At 42.7% G+C, this 19,905-nt stretch overlaps 1 protein-coding gene across 1 annotated transcript; it reads right to left on the bottom strand.

Moving 5' to 3' along the window:
- Positions 1–3,786: 3,786 nt before the first annotated feature.
- LOC115776457 (potassium voltage-gated channel subfamily G member 4-like) lies at positions 3,787–18,516 on the bottom strand. The gene is made up of 3 exons (XM_030724170.1): positions 18,311–18,516; positions 13,144–13,983; positions 3,787–7,066 (listed from the first exon to the last, which is right to left on the bottom strand). The coding sequence occupies exons 2-3, from the start codon at positions 13,900–13,902 to the stop codon at positions 6,230–6,232; spliced, it is 1,596 nt and encodes a 531-aa protein (XP_030580030.1). The 5' UTR covers positions 13,903–13,983; positions 18,311–18,516; the 3' UTR covers positions 3,787–6,229.
- Between the last annotated feature and the right edge of the window lie 1,389 nt (positions 18,517–19,905).

The following is a 19,905-nucleotide window of genomic DNA, read 5'->3' as shown; positions in this document are numbered from 1 at the left end:
GAGCGTTGGTGCAAATCAAAGAGACAACAAGTCCACTGGAGAGGCCACTACAAGGCCCCCCCCCCCAAACAGGTAATGTTTTAGCAGGTGGTGACCACAGATCATTGCTCTCTTCTTATCCCTCCTGACTGATTTCGCTCTAATTTTATTTAGTAAGACTTGTGCTCACAGCTGAGGGCCCTCCTAGGCAGGACAATTGGTTGGTTGTCCTTCAGAAGCCTTCAGCTGGTTTTCCTTGGCCTTCATGGTTTAATTGTAGTATTAGTGAACTGCATTTCTAAGTTATGGTTAGCAAGTGTTAACTGTTGGTAGCAGCACAGAGGCTCTGAGGCATAAATGTGCATAAATGTCACGTCAGTATTTTTTATTTTTTGGTGGACAATGTTCAGAAAATTTGATCAGCACATCAGAGTCACCCCACAGGCTGCTGGAGGCCACTGCGGGAATCCTTAGATGTCTCATTGTTATGTTATCTGATATGATAAATTATATCTGTTCACACACTGACATTAAAAAGCATCTAATACATGAAAAATGTTGCTTTAAATATTGATTTTACACTGATAAAGTGAAATCTGAGGCAAATGGAGGGGCCTGAATACTTCCTGGAGCCTTAGTATGCATGTTACGGTTGAACCAGCAGGGTGCGCTAAAGCAGCACTGCAGCTTTGTTCAGTGCAGTCAGAGCCACGTGGTCCCACAGCTCGGTGAGTCTGAGTTCACTGTAGATTTATTGTAATGGGCATCAGTGCAGCCGATGAACCACGAGTTTGATTTGGAAAACATTTCATGTCAGATGCCCTTTCTGATGCATCCCTCCACATTTACTTGGGTTGGGAATGTTGCTAGGACTACAGGCCTAAATCAAACCTTAGGCTGGCTCTGTTCTGCTGTTCATAATATTTGGGAGTTTGGAGACAAAGTTAGAGGCAAGGCTGAGATGGTTTGGACATGAGCAGCAGAGGGTTGGTGTGACAGAGGAGGATGCTGGGATAGGGTGAGACAGCCAAAAGAAGCTCATGATAGCAAGTTGCAGGCTTTTAATATCACCTAGGTGTTATTAGCTGATGAAGGACGTGTCAGTAATGCAGTTTCCTTCCCACAGTGTTGATGTTTCAGCTTCGTCTCCTGTGAGGACAGCAGGCTGCGCAGGGTGGATCTAAACAAGAGATCACAGACAAGAACGAGTGCCTTTTGGACTCTTCGATGTTCCCATTGTTTGTAATTTAACCTGAAGCAGCCAACAAGTGTCTGAATAAGTTCTGCAGAGATAGAAAGAGGCTCTGGAACAGCCTCCATCTGCGTCTTCAAACACCAACGATAAGAACAGACGTCAGTGTGACGAGACTTCGCTGCAAATGAAATGTGTCAGAGGAGAGCCACGCACGCAAACAGATCAACGATCTATTCAGGTTTCAGTAGAATATCTGGAAGAAAAATAAGAGCTCTTTATCTGTCAGAGCAGCTGAATTCAAACTGATGCCAGAACTGTAATAATGATAATATCAGAGCAGAAATGTGCATGAAACCGTGATGGCAGAGATCCCATTAGTACACACAGCTTAGCAGAGTTACAGCCACTGATTAACAGATCTTTCTAGTTTATTTCAATGTATTTAATATGAGACTGGCTAAAGCTATTTTTTAAACCAGTTGAAATTTTGTGTTTTCCTCAAAGGAAACACAGAAATCTGCCATCTGAAGATATTTTGCCAGATTTCAGCATTCTCCAGTCAGGCTGCCTGTCTTACAGTGAGGACCACATTATTTTATCTGACGTTACATTTCTATCAGGAGAGGTGTGAATAATCCCGTCCAAGATTCAGGTGTCATCAGGAGGCTCAACATCTAACTTTTATTTATTTATTCATTTCTTTTTTCTTCTTCTCCTTTTTTTAATGATCTGCCTGATTTGTCTGAAGTTGGAAGAAGTCTCTCTGGGCACATCCGGTGTCCCAGTACTCAGACAGGACAAAGATGGGTGCAGCGACCATGATGTCACCCACTGGTGTGTGAAATTCAGTTTATGGTTCTGGCTCTCACCTTCTTGCTTTTCTTGAAGCCAGAAGTGACTGTAGTAAGAGGACTGTTATCAGCTGATGCTAGCTGTAACATCCAAATAAAATTCCAGAATTTCATTCAGCAAACTGGAGCTCTGCCTTCTTGAACGGTCTGCTAGTCCAATTTAGCCACAGCAGCCATTTTACTGGTAGGATAATGTCATTAAAAATGCTCCAAAAGGCTCCAGCAGCACAAACACGGTCCAGAGGTCCTGTTCAGGGACTCCAGTTAGGAGGTGCGGCCTAGCAGACAGCTAGCAGCTACAGCCGCCTGTGTCGCCATACACCTGTCGGTGAAAGAGGCTACGCCCCTAAAAATGCAAACTTTAAGCCTTAATCCAATTTAAACAGGTGAGTTTTAACAACATCCTCCCCTCATACAGCTGTTATGAAGGGGGAAATTATCTACAGAGACCAAAGACGTTTCTGTTTATTTCTGCTTGAAAGGTTTGACATAGGAGTCTATATGGACTGACTCACTGTGGCGCCTCTGCTGGACTGCAGAGGAACTGCAGCTTTTGGAGGCTGCCGCTCTGTTAACACACAGATTAGGGGTATTAACATACCTGTCAAGTTTTGTATTTAAAAATACGGGAAATTTTCTGCTGCTAAAAATAGAAGTCGCTATGTGACGTAGTCGTCTAATTTGCATAATTGGTCATTTGCATGTAATTGCAATCGAGGCTGTAGGAGAGAGGAAAAACATCTTTGGAGAGACAAAAAATGAAGAAAAAATATGTTTAGAACAGCAAATGAACTTTATGAAATAACTTAATAACTTTAATGTAATTACTTTAATGTTAGAATATCAAATTTAACGAAAACACTGTGGGGTGAGACTGCCAGCTACGTTCAACCCTCCTCCATTATCTGGGCCACTGTTGCCAACTTGTGTAAGAAAACTCGCTGTCGGCTGTCTCAGAGGTTGATAACAGCTGAAGCGAGGGCCGGGGATGGGAGGCTCGGTGTTAAGTGAGGTTCGGGGGTTGGAGGGTGGAGTCGAAGTGAGGTCTGGGCGATGCCCAGAAGGGCCGCAATAAGATGGCTTTATGTACTCAAAACACAGCGACAGCGAAATCCTCCACTGTTTAGAAAAAAGTCACTACAGGAGTCTGAAAAGCCGCTAAGTTGGCAACAGTGAGCCCAACCGAGGTCCAGTTATTTTTCCTGGTTTGTTCCTGCTGTCGGCACTAAAGAGAGAATTCAGTTTGGAGCAGCACAGGAATGCTTTTAAAAATTAGTAAATTACAATACGGGAAATTTATGGGAAAATAATACGAGAGGACGGCGGGACAGAGGGGTAAAATATGGGAGCTTCCCGGCCAAAACAGGAGATTTGACAGGTATGGGTATTACCCAGTTAGAGCTGTAGGTGCCCGAGGGCGGCTTTTGTTGGGTAATGCTGAATTTAAATATTATTTTAGTTTGTTTACAATAAACCACCACAGGAAGTCTTTATTACAGTGTGTAACTCATTGCAGCTGATTGTCACTTTCAACGTGCAGAGACCAGAAAAGACGTGTGGCAGTGCTGCATTTTCCTGATTACTAACTAGTGTTTTGATTCAGTCACTGATTGTTATAATCAAACCCTCTGCTTCTTTCTCTGAAGACCTCTTTTTAAGTCACATTTTTCTGCCACGTAGTCATTAAAACTAGAAGAGCATGCTCAGCAGCTACACGTGAAGAAAAAATACCAAACCATTCATCGTTGAAAATGAATACAATTGTTATTTTATTTTAAAAATGCCACAGACGAGAGCAGTTGAAGGATGACATTTATCTGCACATTAAAGGACTGAGTTGGTGGTTCTCAAAAATGCTTCAACACCTCCACTGATTGGTTTTTAGATGACTTTCTTCCCTCCAGGCAGCCACCGACTCCTCTGAAAAAATCTACTCTGAGACGTGACGCTCTCTGTGTAATCCATCACAGCGACGTTTTCATCACCAGTTTTTCTGCTGATTGGTTCTGAGTGCTGATGGTGCATTTGGGGACACTCCAACATCCAGGAATTCAGAGCCGGGTCAGCACGGCGTGTGAATGAAGTTCAAAAACGGGAAGTTGTTGTCAAACCTTTCAGTTATCTGACTAAAACTGGAAGAACTAAAAGGGAGAAATGTGATCTTCCATTACACTGATGTTCTCCAGACAACGATACTGTAATTGGATTGGTGCAATTTTATGTGTGTTGGTGAGTACAAAAATAGTGTATTACTATAGACACAGTGTCTCCTACCAGCCACAGAGATAAGGAAGAACATTAAGATTTTAGTGTCCAGTTTCTTAAGACAAAGCTCAGAAAACTACGCTGCTCATTTCCAGCTCCACGCTTTTGTTCTCAGACTCTCCAGGAGCTCTGAACGTGCCGGTTCAGCTCCTTCCCCTTTAAACCAATCTTCTGATTGGCTTGCAGACAAAAAGATTTGAACACCAGGTGGTTCAGCGCTCACAACCAGAGCTGCCTGAGATGACCATATAAGGAGATCCACTCTGACATCATACAGAGCCAAGAGTAGAATAAACTGCGATCAGCTGAGTGCATAGAGCAGTCTGCAGCCTGAGGTTTTGGAGCACAGGGATTACTTGTACATACACTGACCTCATTATTAAAAACTTCAGACATGTTTAATATGAACATCCACCAACAGAAGAGGACGCACACGGCAGGAAATGAGGCGGAGCAGAACTTTAACCTCTTAACATCCACCAGGCCAGCAGTGACGTGTGTAGGGTTGGAGATGCATTTACTTTCAGTTGTATGGTAAATAGACACATTTTCAAAAACTAGAAGATATTACATTTTAACCGAAGTCTCATATTATTATTATATATTTCTCTCGTAGTTTTCACTTAAAAGCGTTGAGATTTGGATGCATAAACAGGCAAGAATTCCATAAAACTGGATGGAAGTCGACAGGGCTGCACGATTATTGGTCATGATCATTCATTGACTTTAGTGACAAAAATGTTTTTATTGCACTGTCATGTTAACAGAACAGTGCTTTCACATCTTCACATTTATACTAATCTTTGCATCAAAAGACATTAATTTTAAAAACTGTACCAAAACCTATCACATATCTTTCACGTTTACATTGTGCTACGTTCCTGTAAAGTAATCTTTGCAGACAAATAAAGTGTTCATTTATTTGGCCCAAGCACATCCCCGAGAAGCAAACTCTGAAGCTCTCCCTCCGTTCACTGTACCTGCTCGATCGATGTGGATAATTCGAAGCAAAACACTCGACAGCTGCGACGTTTTGCACACAGCGCTGGTTGTGCCGCTTTGTTTTCCTGAAGCTTTCATTACTCACTGTGTTTAGTGGACACTTATCTTTGGCCATATGGAATGTGATTGATGATTTCATTGTGTCTCTGTGAGCTGGATGGATACACTGATGCGCTGCACAGGCTCGATTTTACGGACATCTGAGCTGATGTTGGACGATTCACGTTTGCAGCTTTTGTGTTGTTTTTCTTGGCCTTCATGTGTTAATTATACTGCAGTCTGTGGTCTTAAAACTTTCCTTATAGTTAGAGCTGGATCAGGTGACCCTGAATCCTCAGGCCTAGGGTGCTGGGGGGTTCCTATGATGCACTGTTTCTTTTCATTGACCTCTTTTACTCTGTTTATACCCCACTCTGCATTTAATCATTAGTTATTATTAATCTCTGGCTCTCTTCCACATGTGGTTGAATAAAATAGTTGCTCTGTGGTACTCTCCAGCAAACCTTTGCTGCTCCTCCAAGAAAGTTCAAGCTCCAGGGAACAGCTGTGATTGGCTCATGCAGGCTTGTGGTCAGAGGTTGAGTTGTGCAGCATGTTGAGTTGTGTGGAACATGCATTTTCAATATTGCTCGATCAGGTTATTTAAAATCTGGGAAGCCAAAAATCATGATCAAGATTAAATTTTGATTAATTGTGCAGCCCAAACATAAATAAACCCAAACCCTAGATGGGTCCTTAATGACCTGGTGTAGGTTAAGACATTAATACTATAACGTGATAAACAGCAAACAGACTTTGACGGAAACATGAATCAAGAACATGGAATATTATATTGTTTATCATATAAGTGCTTTGGAGTTTAAATATACAGGAAGGAGAAAGTTCCACCGTTTTAAGTTAATGAAAAAAAGTGTCTGACTGCTTACATGCAGCTGCATCAGAACGCTGCAGAGGGAAGTGCAGAAGGCTGAGTCTTCATCATCCTGTCATTACCATTCTTTGAGATGGATTTGATTTCATCTAATGAAGAATCAACCTTGGACCAACTCTTTTCCGACTCAGCGGCTATTTCCTCATCTCGCTCCTCCTTCCACACCCGCTTATACTCCTGCTTGAGCTCCTGATAAGAGCGGGAGAAGGTGTGGAAGATTGAGGTGGCTGGGAACGCCATGATGAGGATGCCGCTCAGGATGCTGGTCAGTGCCACGATCTGTCCGGGGATGCTGCGCGGGACCATGTCACCGTAGCCCACTGTGGTCATGGAGATGATGGCCCACCAATAAGAGGCCGGGATGCTGCTGAAGCTGTGGTGGGGATGCGTGGCGGCATATGGCGCTAATTCACTCTCCGCTAGATGGACCAGGGGTGAGAAGAGGGTCACGGCCACGCAGACGAACAGCAGCAGCAGGCCGAACTCCCTCATGCTGCGCTGCATGGTCAGTCCCAGCGTCTGGAGGCCCAGAGAGTGGCGTGCCAGCCGCATCACGTAGAGGATTCGCAGGGCTCGTAGCAGGCGAAGGATCAGGCTTAGTTTGTCCAGGTAGCCTCTGCCAGCACCCATGATGACATCCTCATGCGACTCATCTCTGATATCGACCACCAGGGACACATAGTACGGTAGGATAGCAATGGCATCGATGATGTTGAGCGGGCCACGGGCGAAGGCCAGCTTGCTTTGGGCGTTGATAAATCGCAGCACAAACTCTAAGGTGAACCAGGCCACACAGATGGACTCCACCACAAACATGTTGTGACACTTCTGGGAGCACTCACCCTGCAGACAGGGACAAAGAAACAAGGAGCAAATATAAAGTGCCGCTCCACCAATTTTACACATGATGCTCAGATTGCCTGAGAAAACCTGCAAGGGTCACAAACTCTTGTACTGCTGAGTGCAAACACCTGCTCAGTTTTCCTTACTATCACTTCAATCCCACATCTGTCTGTGCAAAGTAAGAAATTGGAAAACATTTAAAAGCTGCAGAGCACTTACATTGATTTCTCTGGAGCTGAATGTTGGAAAAAAAAAAAGTTGTAATATGAAGTATGGGTCATTTGGGTGAAAAAAATCCATTTCCATTCCAGTGTTATTTTAAAAGCCGAAAGAATAATGAGAAAAAAAAATGAGAAAACAAGATGACTGAATGAAGAATGGTGTCCACAAATACGAGTGTGACAAAAAGATAAGTGAAAATTACAGCCTGGTACAACACAGGCTTTTCTAACTGCACATAACGCTGTCAGGGTGCTTCCTTCAAGCATTAAAATTCATATTTTTAATCTAGAGCTCTGTGTTCCCCGGTAAAATACTACTCCTGGAAATAGGTGAATTATTTGTGAGGGACGTAATATTTAGGAAAAGATCGTACCATCTTTATTTCTACAAGCACAGCTGACACAAAGCCCTGTACAGCAAAACAAAAACAAACTGAAAAAGGAGCTATTGAGTTTAAAAACATACAATTTAATCCTCGGTCTCACTGGGGTTCAAAGCCAAGGAAAAAAGACATTGAAGTGGCCTCTCCAACATGCAAAGGCAAGTTATTATACAAGGACAGTGAACTTCATGCGAACCTTCTACCTGCAACATGATGAAAGCTGTATATTGAAAATTATTTTGCCTGTTTCATTAAAGTGGACCTATTCTGCGTTTCCCTATTTTACGCCATCATATCTCCCATTCCAGTGGTGGATGTTCATATTAAACATGGCCAGAGTTTCTCATAATGAGGTCAGTGTATGTAGAAATAATCTGTGTGAGCTCAGGCTGCAGACTGCTCTAAACACTCAGTTTATCATGTTTTTTTCTACTCCTGGATCTATATGATGTCACAGCAAGCATCCAATCAGAAGAAAGTAGTCTTTAAGGTTGGCCTTAAAGTGGAAGAAGCTATAATGGTTTGTGGATGACTGAGGAGCTGCACCAAGGCCAGTATAAGATAAATAAGGGACATTTTGAACTTTAAATCATGCAGAGCTGCTCTAGTGGAGTCCAAGAATTAAATTACGGGGCTGGAAATGAACAGAAATCTTTTTATTTAAATCCCAGAAACCACTCTGAACAGTTTCAACATACTGCTTGATGCTTTTTTATTGATCTAATTGAGTTGCTTCTTAGCAGCTTAGGCTGTGGTAATTACCTATACAGATATACTGATGTATCTTGGGCTTTTATTGTGAAAGGTGCAGTTAGGAATTAGAGATTTTTGAAAATTCGCAGAACAAAAATCAGATCTGTGGTGACAGGAACAGCAAACCTGCCAGTGCTTTAGTTTTTTTTTTTTTTTTAGTAAAGAAACAAAAGCCCTGGTGATTAACAATTAAAAACATACTTTTGTTGTAGGTTAAGCTGATGTTAGCTTAACAGTATCTGCAGTAGCACCACCACCACGCATATCAGCCAAATGTTCAGCTTCTGTTACTGCACATATCCACACTTTGATTTTCTGTCGGCTCGATTAGCGCGACGGACTGCAAATACGATCAGGAGGAATCGATCCGACGTCTCTGGCTCAGAAATGTCAAAATCAGACTCTTTACACTGACAACAACAGTCAGCTCTGCTTCCTGTCTCCTTCTCTTAACTCAGACTGCCGGCAGAAAGGGAACATCACACAGGGCTGGGCCCCATTATTTTTGTCTTTGTACTGTCATCGCTGTTTCCATCAGTAAAGTTATACTGATCACATTTGTATATTTTTTGATCTAATAACTGTTTTTAGTTTAAACTTTATTAATCCCTTTGGGAGGGTTCCATCAGGGAAATTAAAGTTCTTATGAAGCTATTTATTATTAAAGAGGATCTATTCTCCTGATGATGTTTATTCCTGGACTCTCTGGAGCAGCTCTGTGTGATTTACAGTTCAAATAATTCCTATTTATCTTATACTGAGCTTTTGTGCAGCCCTTCAGTTCATCATCTGTCTGAACTCAAACTCAAATTTATTTATAAAGCACAATTTAAAAACAACTCACATCGACCAAAGTGTTACGCAAGAAGGTAGGCTGGGGGAAAAACTGGGAATAAATAAAACTAGATCAAAAAATAGTGAAATACATGTTAGCAGGTGCAAAACAGTCAAGGCCGAAAAAGTAACAGGAGGCAGTGAGCCAATCAGACGGAATCAAATGCCAGTGAGTAAAAATGAGCTCTAAGTTTTAAAAGACTCAATGCAGGGAGCAGATTTGAACGCTGTTCCACAGTTTGGGGACAAACATGCACTCTCTCCCCTGAGTTTAAATCAGTTAGAAGCATTCAATCAGCTGACCAGAGAGACCTGGAGGCTGAGTGAGGATGTAGGAGGTCAGAGATGCGGGAAGGAGCCAAAACCTGAAGGTCTTTGTACACAAACAGGAGGATCCTGAAATTGATTCTAAACCTCACTGAAAACCAGTGGAGAGAAAGTAAATTGGGGGTAATACGATTTATTTTTTGGGTGCCTGTGAGGGCCCTACAGCAGCACTGAGCTGGAGAAGGGACAGAGAGGAGAGACTGAGACAGCATAAAGTGAACTGCAGTAGTCCAAGTGAGAGGAAATGACAGCACAAATGACAATTTTGCGATCTCCCACAGAAAGAAAAAATCATTTTTTGATTTGGAGCGTTGTTTTTAACCACTGAGTCAATTTGTTTGTCCAACTTGAAGCCTGATACATAAGTGGACAGATCCCCAAGCTAATCAGAAAACCCTCTGATGGAACTGGAGCCAACAAGTTTTATCTGTTTTATCTGTTTTATCCTCATTCAGCTGAAGGAAGTTCTGTTCCATCCGGTTCTTAATGTCCTCAAAGCATATGAGGATGTTATCCAGCCTGGACGTGTTGGGATTGAGGGGAAGATATAACTGAGCATCGGCAGCATAGAAGTGAAACAAACTGTTTTAGCTCTTCCTTTTTTTTGAACTAGTGATGCCATGCTAGCCATATATTGCCTATATTAGATTTATTTAATATTGTTTTTGGCCTTTATTAGATGGGGAGAGAGAGATGCAGGAAAGGGTCACAGGTCGTACCTGGGCCACCCGCACTACATGGTTGCCTGCTCATCCACTGAGTCACCCTGGCGCTCCATAACTCTGATTTTTAATATTAATATTGTGCCAATACAAACATTACATAATTGTGCATCTCTTCTCTTTGCATGTTTTTGTACAGTTATAGTTACTCTCCTTCCACCTCCACACACATGTTTGAATTTAAGCAAATAAACCAGCACAGAATTCGTACAGTTAAATAAATTTGACATCATTGTTTTTTCATGCATACATCACACACAGTATTTATTTATTAATTTTACCATGAAAAAAATCACAGGATGACTATCATGACAGCAGGTCTGTGATCAAAGCAGAACTGTGTGCCTCAGATAACCATATTAGGAATGTCAGCCCTCTATGACATCACACAAATCCAAGAGGAGAAAAAAATGTGACAATGTTCTTTTTCACAGAAAAATTAAAAACTCAGGATCGTTCCCCACTAAAAGGGTGATGTCTTATGTATCTGTAGCCAGTAGGTGGAGGGTGGGCACATGTAGCTGTTTATGCTTTTTCATGGTAAAATAAATAAATATGTGAGAAACATGTGAGCTCCTGACAGCTAATATGTGATAAATAATATGATATTTTTTACACACACATATATATATAAATAAAGGAACATGAGAGGGAAACTAACTGCAGGTTTGATTATGTTTGAGAGTCTCACTCTGTACTTGCATGACATACATTTTTGTTTTCACTAAAGGATCCTGATTCAAAGTTATAAATAAATCATGCATTTAATTCAGACTTATGTAATGTTGGAAATGGCAGACAAATGTTAACCATCAACTACACAAAGAGAAGAATGTAAATGTGACTTCAGACATGTTATTAATGGGGCTGGATTTTTAATAAATTCCAATGCACATGTAAATAAACTGTTATATTACTGTGCTGAGCTGATATGATTAATGTGTTAGCAAAGAGCTGCCTTTTTACACATCCAGCCTACACATCGCACATTCATCTGTAGTCACATTTCCATATCCACTCTCACTCACTGTCTGTTGCTGGGTGCTGGGCAGGTATCGTACAGTGTGTTTATCAGTTCTGTCTTTCTTCTTTTTCTCTAAAAACAGCTTCCGTCTGTAAATATCACAGAGAAAAAAAGAAAACAGCAGCACTCTGAGTTTACCTGCAGAGTCTTTAATCTTACAGCTATCTGATCCATTGCCAATAGGAACAAATATTGATTAGTGCAGTGTAAATGTTTCTCAATCAACACACAATCTTCTCTCTGAAGTTATGATTCATTTAATTAACCCCTGAAATTTCTACCTAAAAACACATCCGTCAGTAACACCTCCACAGCTGAGAGGCTGGAGAAAACGACCCTGGGCATCAGAGACCTACATCAGCGTGGGAGCTGGAAAACTGCAGCGGAAATTTGTATTTTCATCTCCACTACACACAAAACTGTGAATTAGAAAGTAATTAAGAGTTTTACAGCGACAAGCTGGTGAAACATGTTCCCAAAAACTCTTAAATGCAGCTCAACCAAACCTGCTGCAACAGGAAAGAAGCACAACATTCATGCTCCCATTTTAACCAGCAGCACCGGGGCCCATCTTCATCGGGCTTAGCTACATTCGATATTTCCTCCAACAAAGCAGTCATCAGTAATTGTCCCTAACATCCGAAACGACCTATGAAAAGCATCTTAATCATCATATAGGAGTGTTTACTGTACAAGAATGGGACTAAGTCCGTGTGAGCAAACAAACACATGAATGTTGACCATGAGCCTCTGCTGGGACCACTTCAGGTTTACTCGATAGATTTAGGTACCAAGACTGTTGACGACTTTAAACACGTGTTAGAAATAGGTCATCAGAGCACCACAGCCTGCCCCGTGTAGAGGGGCAATCACACATCATAACATTCACTCATACAAACTTCTGAATAAGGGAAACAGGGGTCACCACAGCGAATCATCTGTCTCCATCTCACCCTATCCCAGCATCCTCCTCTGTCACACCACGCCTTCACTACATCCATGCATCTTTTCTGTGGGTTTCCATGAACGGTTCTCTTTAAAATGTATCTGTTGGTCAGCCGGGTTATCAAAGGGGTCATATTAGCATCTGCGTGATTAGATTCTTATATTATTTAAATATTTTTATTTGGTTACTTCAGAAACATCCTTTTCAAAATTGGCACATCCACAGTTTAGCAGTGAGTGCAACACAGTGGCTACTGTGCCAACTGCTATCTCAGAGTTGAAGCCAGCATCGCTGTGCCGTTGACTATATAAAAGACGGGCCCAGCCAAAGTCCACATGAGGAAAATGTTTACTAATGTCACTGATCAAGAGGGTCGAGGACTGTTGTCGCCAAACCTTTAATACAAAAAGGTGTCTTTTTGAAACCAGAGGAGTCGCCCCCTGCTCACCATTAGAAAGAATGAAGGTTTAAGGTGCTTCCATGTGTTTACAGTCTGTGCTCAGGGCTGGATTGAAGTCTTTATCTATTATGACAAACCAAAACATACAGTTAATCACCAAATCCAGTTTTTATGGAAATGTGAAACATTGTTTCAAACCTTTTTCCAGCTCATTATGAGTTGTTACACCGTTAGGTTTTTTGCTAAAGGGACTGCTACTATGCTAAGTGCTAAATAAGAGCGCTAGTTAGTGCTACAAGTTCTGGAGCAGCAGAAATGAAGCACAATGATGCTGCATACATTTCAGTCACAGTGGAGCCTGATGCAGACAGATCCTAGAAATTTCTTTCTGCTGCATAACATTTAAACACTTTATGCATTTCACACAGATTCAGCAGGCTGTTTTGTGAATTTTGTAAGCTTTCTACCTTTGTCTCTTCATCTCTGAGGTCCGGCATGGTGCTGATGCACAGGCTGATGACGGTGACCATCACCATGAGGATGGAGAGGCAGGCGAACATCTTCCCAGCCAACCCCGAGTGAGGGTTTTCCACCATGTCGCGCAGCATCATGATCAGTCTGCGATAGCCCTTTTCTGTCTGTATGCTGCTTTTCTTCAGCATCATCCTCTTCTGCCTCCACTCTTCCTCCTTACGCTCCCGCTCCACCACCTCCTCCACGCGGGCCATCATTCGGCGACGGCAGCAGCGCTCCATATGGCCGGGGTCCACGCCCCAGTAGTCGAGCTCATCGTGCAGGGAAACAGCACATAACTCCCGAAGCAGACGCAGTTTGCCTGCCGCCAGGAAGTTGAGTATGACCCTGAAGGCTGTCGGGTTTCGGTCGAAAAAGTACTCCTGGCAGGTCTCGTCATAGTCGTCGCAGAGTCGTGCGATCTCCTCAGGGGTGGTACAAAAGCGCAGGCGACCCAGTCGACTCTGGGGAAACTGCTCCAGGGTGCTCCAGGGGAAGGTGTAGCGGTTTCCGCCAACATTGATGAGAACCTGCAGGGTGTGGTCGACCACATACGAGGCCTTCGGGTCACGCAGCAGCTGGACGCGCTGGAAGTAAACACCCTTGAGGGTCTCGGTCTCCGGGATCTCGGTGAAGAAGCGGTCGAGGCTGCTGTCGTCACTGCTGATGGAGTAGGTGCTGAAGTCATGGTTGGCATTGCTGATGATGGGCATGCTGGCAGCAGGATGTGTGACGGGATGGATGAGATTTTATTAAGTCCAACTGACCGGAGGTTTTCGGAAGCTCCACTGAAACTGTGGGGAGGCAAAAAGACAGATTCAGTCTTGTTAATTTTCCATTATTATAAACTTTTTTGTCTCAGGTCCAAGAGGAACCACCATGGAGTGAGTGCCGCAAAGCTCTGTCCCTGATCCCCTGCTGCTCTGTGTATGTTAGGAACACAGCTGATCCAATCCACACTTCAAATCCAAATCTTTTTGTTTCACTTACTGAGCTTCTTTAGGGATGATTCACATTTATCGACATTTTCCAATGCGTACAAAGCATACAACAGTGGGGAGGGGGTTAACACCCAGCGTACGCTTTTCAAATAGTTAGAAAATGTCGGTCGGTCCACCAGGTGGTGGTAAATCACCTCTAAGCTGGCTTGCCAACCGCCAGTAAAACCACTAGAAGAAGAGGCAATCATTTTCTGGCAAATACCGGAAATCACTTTTTGGCAGACGATCACTTCTTGGCACAACACCGGCAATGCCCGAGAGATCCACACCACTGCACCATGGTCTGCAGCGATATGGCCTTCGGTCTGGCGGATCAGTTCAAAGGCCTGATTGAATTATTTAAAACAGTTCATCACTGATTCACAAAATGAGTCTACTGACAATATTAGACATGAACGAGCTGCGAGTGCCGCGCAGCAGGTGTGGAAAGTGGCCAAAGCCGCCGGAGATAAATTCAACAAGGAAGTGGAAGCATTGTTCCAAATATGGAAACCGTATGCAGTAAACTGAAGAAAACAATGACGGATTTTATTCAGAAGGTATGAACATTAATTCTGCATGTTCTTGCCGTGTTTTCATCTATGCTGGCCCGTATATTTGTGCGTAATCTGGTGATTGGCAGCCGGCACCGTTGCCAACTTTTGTGTAAAAAAAAAAAAAAAAAAAAAAGAGTACTCTTTGTACACTTTAGAAAATGTTGATGATTGTCAATCATCCCTTATGTTCAAATTTTAACATTTGCAATTAACTAGAGGTCAAAAGTAACTCAACTCAATCTTCTTTTTTTTGCAGAGAAGCCCAAAATATCTTCTTTAATGTTCACAACCCACAACATAAAATTATTATGAAATGTTTTTTTAATGCGTCTGACACATTCAATTAACCGCTATACCCTTCTGAGCTTCATAAATGTTCTGATGTTAGAAATCCAAATTCAGAAATTTAGGTTAAGTTTGATGTGACGTGAGAATCAGTACTTCTGTTTTCTGTGCAGGCTCTTGCTTTCATAACCTGTCAGATACCATCAAACCTCACAGAAAGAAAAAGCAATAAACGGAGTGCGAGCAGGAAGCCGGTTTCTGATGTGTTCAAACACAGGAAAAAAATGAACAAACATATTGAGACATAGCAGCAATACACCCAAAAACACGGAGAGAGAAGTTGAGGACTTACATGTTTGCGTGAGCCTCATCGTCTGTAACGACTTTGATGTGGCTGGAAAAAGAACTCAGATCACTGCAGTCCCTCACTGCCATGAGAACAACAATCCCCAGTGAAACACAAAACCACGTATATGACTGAATCTGATGTGCATCCTCCTAAAACACTGAATGCAACTACAATGTCATCTTAGTGTCAGCGCATGATAGCACCAGTTATTCTTCTGCCATGAATTTAGTGATGCATTTCAAATAGAGCTTTTCAGCTTCCCCTTATTTCCTGTCATATCTTAAATATTGTTTTAAATAATGAGATCAGTGTGTGGATAAATAATCCCAAAAGCTCAGGTTTCAAACAGCTCTAAAGGCTCAGTTTCAGACCGTTCTTTCCATTCTTGGAGCTGTATGATGATGTTAGAGAAGGGATATCTCCAAATATGGTCGTCTCAGGCACAGAAACCCCGCCCACCTGCTCCGTCTGACTCAGAGCTCTGGAACGAAGTACTTGGCTAGTTTTGAGGTTGACTTTCTCAGGAAGAAAGCACAACAACAACAGTTTGGACCAAAACCAAAACTGGACTTTTAATAATAGAGTCCGATATGAAGCTGATACTAAACTACTACAAGGGCGATACTGAAGAGTTGGAACTGCGAGCAGGACAGCTCGTGACCACGGTTTCAGTGATGGGCATTTTTAAATGAGCTATGGTTTTCATTGTTCATCTTAGTTCTGGTTTTGTTATCAGTTGTGGGTTTCTAGTTCCCTTTGTCCCTGTCTCCCCTGCGTCTGTGTTCTTGTGTCTGTTTTGTCATGACCCTAACCTCCTGTGTTTTCGTATTGATTTTTATTCCCAGTGTTGTGACTAGTCGGCGTCTCTGTCTCATGTCTGTGTCTCTCTTTGTTTCCCTGTGCCTTGGTCCCTGTTTAGTTTCCTCTGTGTGCCAGCCCCCTGTGTTAAGTCTGCGTGTACCTCGTTAGGTGTTTCCTGTTATCCCTCATCATTCCCTGTGTATTTATTGTCTGCATTTCCCTCTGTTCTCTGCTGCGTCCTCCCTCGTGGAGGTGTGGTTTTGTCCTGTTTCCGTTCAGTTTGAGTTTTGTTACAGTGCCATTCCTCTGCGTTATGTTTCATATCATCTACCATAAAGCCACCTTTTAAGTTCAGTTTGCCTCAGAGTCCTGCCACACCGTTTCTCCCATGACACTGCCTATAAATTCTGCTAACCCTGAAAAGCCTTTTATATGCTGTAAAAAAACTGCCTTCTTTTTTTTTTTTTTTTCTACAGACACTGATACCGATGTCCTGTATTAAGCTCCTTTAACTAGGCACTTTTTTCTACTGAAATGTGTGTAGGGTGTTTGAAAAACATGAATCTGTGGCTGTCTGGGCTTCAGGTGCAACAAAGCTGACAATAAATCCAGCTCTGTTAATAGATGCATGTTTTGCTGTTCAGTAATTAATCAACAAATCATTTAAAGACTAATCAATGAGTCCGCATTATTCCCTGTAATGACTCAGTAAAACATAAAATTCACTAAAAAGGGAAAAGACCTTAGCGCTCCAGTTTTAGCCCTGACACTCTTCATAGTTGCTTCACACCAGCTCACGCCTCGATGTGTGAGACTCGAGGGTGAGACATCGAGGTCTGAATGACCCAGAGGGGTCAAAATGTCTGAGAATCACCAAAGAAGCTCCTTCAGCTCTACGGGCTCAAGCAGAGTAGTTTCACCTCAGCCTGTCAACAACATTAATATAGCATCTGCTCACATGGAAACAAACCTGAGTTTAACAGGTCAGTTAGTGGGATTTATAAACAGCAGGGTTCCTCGTTTTTAGTCACACTAACCCACACATAAGTCTGGGTTTTGATATTTGAAAAACTGAAAGCCACGTGTCCTGTTTCACAAGCTCTTCGTACCTTCACCTGTGTTGTAGAGCCAATGTTAAATGAAGCAATTTCTACACTCGATAATTTTTCAGATTTATTAAAAAGCAGATTGCGCTCTGTGCATGCATGAGGTTACGCCAACATTAATGCACATATTCAGAGTGCCGACTAGGGTTGTGCAATTAATCGAGCTTTGATTTTGATTTCGGCTCCAAACAATCACAAAGACAGTGTAATTGCCATAAAGTGATTACTGCAAGTGTTCTCTTAGGCCGGAATCGTGCTTCTGCGTCGGGTCTTTGCAGGCTTACGCAGTTACTGGAAAACCCTCTGGATTCCATGCAGAAACACACTTCCTGAGGGCCCGACGTCCTCTAGTGGGCCTTGTGCTCACTGCCCAGCACTGTGGAGCCCACTTGGCATTTGCCATAAAATACCAGAACTGGGAGGTTGACAAGTGGCACCCTGTGCTTTTCACATATGAGAGCAGGTTCATCCTGAGCACATGTGACAGATGTGAAAGGGTCTGGAGAAGCTGTGGCGGAAGTTATGCTGCCTGTAACATCATTCACCATGACCGGTTTGGTCGGTGTCTCAGTTTTACTGAGTAAAATTCTGTGATTTTAGTTGTTACTTAGCAGTAATATCTGCGTCTGCGTGAGGCCTGAACCAAACTAGCTAACATTAGCTAAGAACTCCGCCCTCTACGCTCTCATCCAAATGTGGTCACTTCGCCCGTTGCTGCATCGTGGCTGCAGTCAAAATGTTGAGACTTTAAAATGTGGATTCCAGAAACCAGTGGGTGAGGTGAATGTAGCTACCTCCATCTTTTACGTACAGTCTATAGTTTCTGCCCAGAGTAAAACAGTTTTCTTCAGCCTTCCTGACCCAAAACCAACTATCAGCACATATTTTTATTAAAAATATGAACTGAGACACTTTCTAGCTGAACATTTGTAATGCGAAGTCTAGTTTTGACACTGAAATTCAAGACTTAATTTGACAGAAATGGGGCTTAATAACTAAACCGCGGGGTAAAGTTACATATAGGCCAGTTGTTATTCACTCACCTTTCAGGGCGCAGATGAGCCGCCACGGATCTTTACTGTGTCCCGTTCATTTTCTCATTAAGAGGCTTCTCATCAATTAAGACCGGAGCATAACTGCGCTAATTACGAGGCTCCACGCCGGTGGGAGGCAGAGGTGCTGCTCCTGCTCCAGTTTATGAATCCACTCTGAAGTTTGTGGGCTCGGTGTGTATCCGTGCACCATCCCCGGGCTGCACGCACACGTCGCCTCTCCAGCGGCTCCGGAGTTGGAGGAAAATTAAATGAAAATGATTCTTTGTGCGCAGCTCGTCGCTCGGTGTCCACTGCGCCCCCACCCTCTGCGTCCGAGGAGCCACTAAATACGATTACCTAACGGCGGTGTCCTCCTGAAACCTGAGGCTGTATTTTCATCTGTGTTTGACAGCAGGACCGTCCTCCTCCTCCTCCCTCCCCCTCATCCTCCTCTTCCTCCTCCCTCACCCTCCCATCCTCAGCTCTCTCCTCTGATGCACTGTAAAACACAGACAGACTGTAGAGGAACAAGTTTTGGACCTTTTTATTTGCTATTGGAGATACACCGTGATGGCGGGGGGGGGTTTAAGACGCTCTCTGTAAAAAGTTTAACCCCTTAATCTTCAGGGTAAAAAAAAAGCTCCACAGCTGTGAGGTCAAACTGGATGGTTATATGCTCAAAGGCATGCTGCAGAATTTAGACCTACAACGAGTCTGCGTCTCCATCACAGGTCAGAATGAGAGCTGGAGAATTGCAGCATAAATACTGACAATGTTACTTTTACCTGATCCAAACTCTACACCAGCCTTCTGACAGAAACACTGATGTAACGGAAGCTGTTTGTAAAAGCGCTCAGCTGTAACTGTAAGTCTGATGCAACAGGAAAAAAAAATCAAAAGAGCGCTGCATCCATTCTAATCAAAGCAGGAGCTCCACAGCCTCTTTATTAGGCCAGTGTTGTGCTTTCCACATCTACATTCAAGAGGTAGAGTGGATTAAATTTCATCTTCATCTGTATCCCTGTACCCTCCAATTTACTGCTGCCACACTGCACATGCGTTCTCCAAGCCGACTGGAGAGTATTATAAAGCTAGATTAGACTCCTCACAACTGACACCACTACGATGGAGGTTTAGGGCCACATTAAGAACAAAAATTAAAGGACATGGGTTTTCCAGAGCCAATAATAACCAGAGGGCATCGTGTAGTTTTTTCAGGTGATTTTGGTGCGGCTAGTTAACAGATTTATGTCTGTGTGCGATACAAAATATCCCAATTAAAAGCAAAGAGCGATTAACTAATTGTGTTTCATGTTATTCTGCTGAATTTCAACAAAATAGCACAGCTCAAAAACACTGCTTATGACCGGAGAGTTCATTTATTTATATATATATATATATATATATATATATATATATATATATATATATATATATATATATATATAAGTGTGTGTGTGTGTGTGGTTGTGTGTGATTGTACCAGCAAGAATTTATAACTACTTTCACCCCTGGGTATCCTGCTGCTCCAGCTATCCACAGAGGCTGTTTGTAGTTTTTGCATTTCAGTATTTGCACTGATAAATTTCCATCTGGATTCAGTC

Source organism: Archocentrus centrarchus, unplaced genomic scaffold, assembly GCF_007364275.1.
Source record: "Archocentrus centrarchus isolate MPI-CPG fArcCen1 unplaced genomic scaffold, fArcCen1 scaffold_32_ctg1, whole genome shotgun sequence".
NCBI classification, from domain to species: Eukaryota; Metazoa; Chordata; class Actinopteri; order Cichliformes; family Cichlidae; genus Archocentrus; species Archocentrus centrarchus.
Note: the sequence above shows the minus strand (reverse complement) of the source record. Positions and strands in the feature narration are given on the sequence as shown.

What these genes read in the sequence shown, in the direction of transcription:
- LOC115776457 (XM_030724170.1), bottom strand. Translation starts at nt 13,902, where the DNA reads ATGCCCATCATCAGCAATGCCAACCATGACTTCAGCACCTACTCCATC. An exon ending in TCAGAGATGAAGAGACAAAG is followed by an intron (nt 7,067 to 13,143) that starts GTAGAAAGCTTA and finishes CCCTGTCTGCAG; the next exon opens with GGTGAGTGCTCCCAGAAGTG.